This window comes from Prunus dulcis, chromosome 7, assembly GCF_902201215.1.
Source record: "Prunus dulcis chromosome 7, ALMONDv2, whole genome shotgun sequence".
Classification (NCBI taxonomy): domain Eukaryota; kingdom Viridiplantae; phylum Streptophyta; class Magnoliopsida; order Rosales; family Rosaceae; genus Prunus; species Prunus dulcis.
In genome coordinates, this window is record NC_047656.1 from 4,043,279 (window position 1) to 4,045,622 (window position 2,344).

Genomic DNA, 2,344 nt, shown 5'->3' on the forward strand with positions numbered 1-2,344 from the left:
ACCACTAACACCATGCTCTAGCCTAGCTCGACCTAGAGGTATTTTATCTCACAAACAGAAGTCTCCCAAGTCCCCAAACAAGCGAGTTTGGTGTAGGGAGTTGCACTTTGATATTTTGGTCGAGCTGATGTGTAAATCGACTAATGGTATAGATGCCACGTATCATGATGGTATTTAAAAAGGAAGCTTAATTGAGGTCGACGAGTCCCCAGGTCGAACCTTTGCCTACCTAAGGCTAAGCTCGGCATATCGTGAGGTCAGATATTCACCAACATGAGGCTGAGCTTGGCAATTTGTGGTTGGTTTTCTTGCCAACCTGACCATGAGCTTGGCATGACGAGGTGAGTTCTTTGCCAACTTGACCATGAGCTTGGCGATTTAAGGTCAGTTCCTTGCCAACCTGACCATGAATTTGGCATGATGAGGTAGGTGCTTCGCCAATCTAACCATGAATTTGGTGACTTAAGGTCGGCTCCTTACCAACATGACCATGAGCTTGGCATGACAAGGTGGGTTCTTCGCTAACCTGACCATGACCTTGACATGGCGAGGTGGGCTCTTCGCCAACCTGACCATGACCTTGGCGAGTTGAGGTTGGCTCCTTGCCAACCTAACCATGAGCTTGGCATGGCAATGTGGGTTCTTCACCAACCTGACCATGAACTTGGCAAGTTGAGGTTGGCTCCTTGCCAACCTGACCATGAGCTTGGCATGGCAACCTGACCATGACCTTGGTGAGTTGAGGTCGGCTCCTTGCCAACCTGACCATGAGCTTGGCATGACTAGGTAGGTTCTTCGCCAACTTGACCATGAGCTTGGTATGGCGAGGTGGGCTCTTCGCCAACCTGACCATGAGCTTGGCATGCTGAGGTAGAGGTTGGCTCTTTGCCTACCTGGCCATGAGCTTGGCATGCTGAGGTAGAGGTCAGCTCTTTTCCGACTTGGCCATGAGCTTGGCATGGCGAGGTGGGTTCTTCGCCAACCTGACTATGAGCTTGGTATGGCGAGGTGGGCTCTTCGCCAACCTGACCATGAGCTTGGCATGGCAAGTTGGGTTCTTTGCCAACCTGATCATGAGCTTGGCATGCCCAGATGGGTTTCTTACCAACCTGACCATGAGCTTGGTGAGCTAAGGTTGGCTCTTTGCCAACCTGAGCATGAGCTAGGAAAAGGTTGAGCTCGGAGCTTTTGTCCATCAAAGCTTGATAAAAACTATAGCTCAGACGTTTCGTCCATATGAGCTTGATAAAGAATATAGCTCGGACCTTTCGTCCATATGAGCTTGATAAAAATTGCAGCTTGGACCTTTCGTCCATCTGAGCTTGGCAAAAATTGAGCTTAGACCTTTCGTCTATGTGAGCTCAATAAAAGATATAGCTTGGACTCTTCGTCGTTTTCGTCCATCAGAGCTTGATAAAACTATAGCTCAGACCCTTCGTCCATCTGAGCTTGGCCAAAATTAAGCATAGACCTTTCGTTTACGTAAGCTCGATAAAAAAATAGCTCGGACCTTTCGTCCATATGAGCTTGATAAAAAATTGCAGCTCAGACCTTTCGTCCATCTGAGCTTGGGACAAATTGGGCTTAGACCTTTTGTCTATATGAGCTCGATAAAAGATGTAGCTCGGACTCTTCGTCCGGAGCTTGATAAAAAATGTAGCTTGGACCTTTCGTCCATCAAAGCTTGATAAAAACTATAGCTCGGACCTTTCGTCCATCTGAGCTTGGCCAAAATTGGGCTTAGACCTTTTGTCTATGTGAGCTTGATAAAAAAATAGCTCAGACCCTTCGTCCATATGAGCTTGATAAAAAATTGCAGCTCAGACCTTTCGTCCATCCGGGCATAGGACAAATTGGGCTTAGACCTTTTGTCTATATGAGCTCAATAAAAGATGTAGCTCGGACTCTTCGTCTGTAGCTTGATAAAAAAATGTAGCTCGAACCTTTTGTCCATCAAAGCTTGATAAAAACTATAGCTCGGACCTTTCGTCCATCTGAGCTTGGCCAAAATTGAGCTTAGACCTTTCGTCTGTGTGAGCTCGATAAAAAAAATAATAATAAATAGCTCGGACCTTTAGTCCATATGAGCTTGATAAAAATTGCAACTCGGACCTTTCGTCCATCTGAGCTTGGCAAATCTATGGAGCTTGATTCCTTCCTGACTTGAATGTGGTGCTTTGAGTTACCTTGTTAAGGCTTGGAGAGACGATATGTTGGAAAAGAAATCCAAATTTTATTCACTAACAAAACATTGAAGACAAACCAAGACAAACCAAGAGCTAGCTCGAACGCTGGCTTACTAAGTTGAAAAACTAAAAAACTACCTCATGAGGATAGTTCCACA

The 2,344-nt window shown here is 45.8% G+C and overlaps 1 protein-coding gene across 1 annotated transcript; it reads right to left on the reverse strand.

Moving 5' to 3' along the window:
• Positions 1-782: 782 nt before the first annotated feature.
• Positions 783-1,316, reverse strand: LOC117635206. The gene has a single exon (XM_034369556.1). The coding sequence runs from the start codon at positions 1,314-1,316 to the stop codon at positions 783-785; it is 534 nt and encodes a 177-aa protein (XP_034225447.1).
• Positions 1,317-2,344: the final 1,028 nt, after the last annotated feature.

Bases quoted from the DNA above. Each gene is read 5' to 3' on its own strand.
- LOC117635206 (XM_034369556.1), bottom strand. From the start codon at position 1,316: ATGGACGAAAGGTCCAAGCTGCAATTTTTATCAAGCTCATATGGACGA.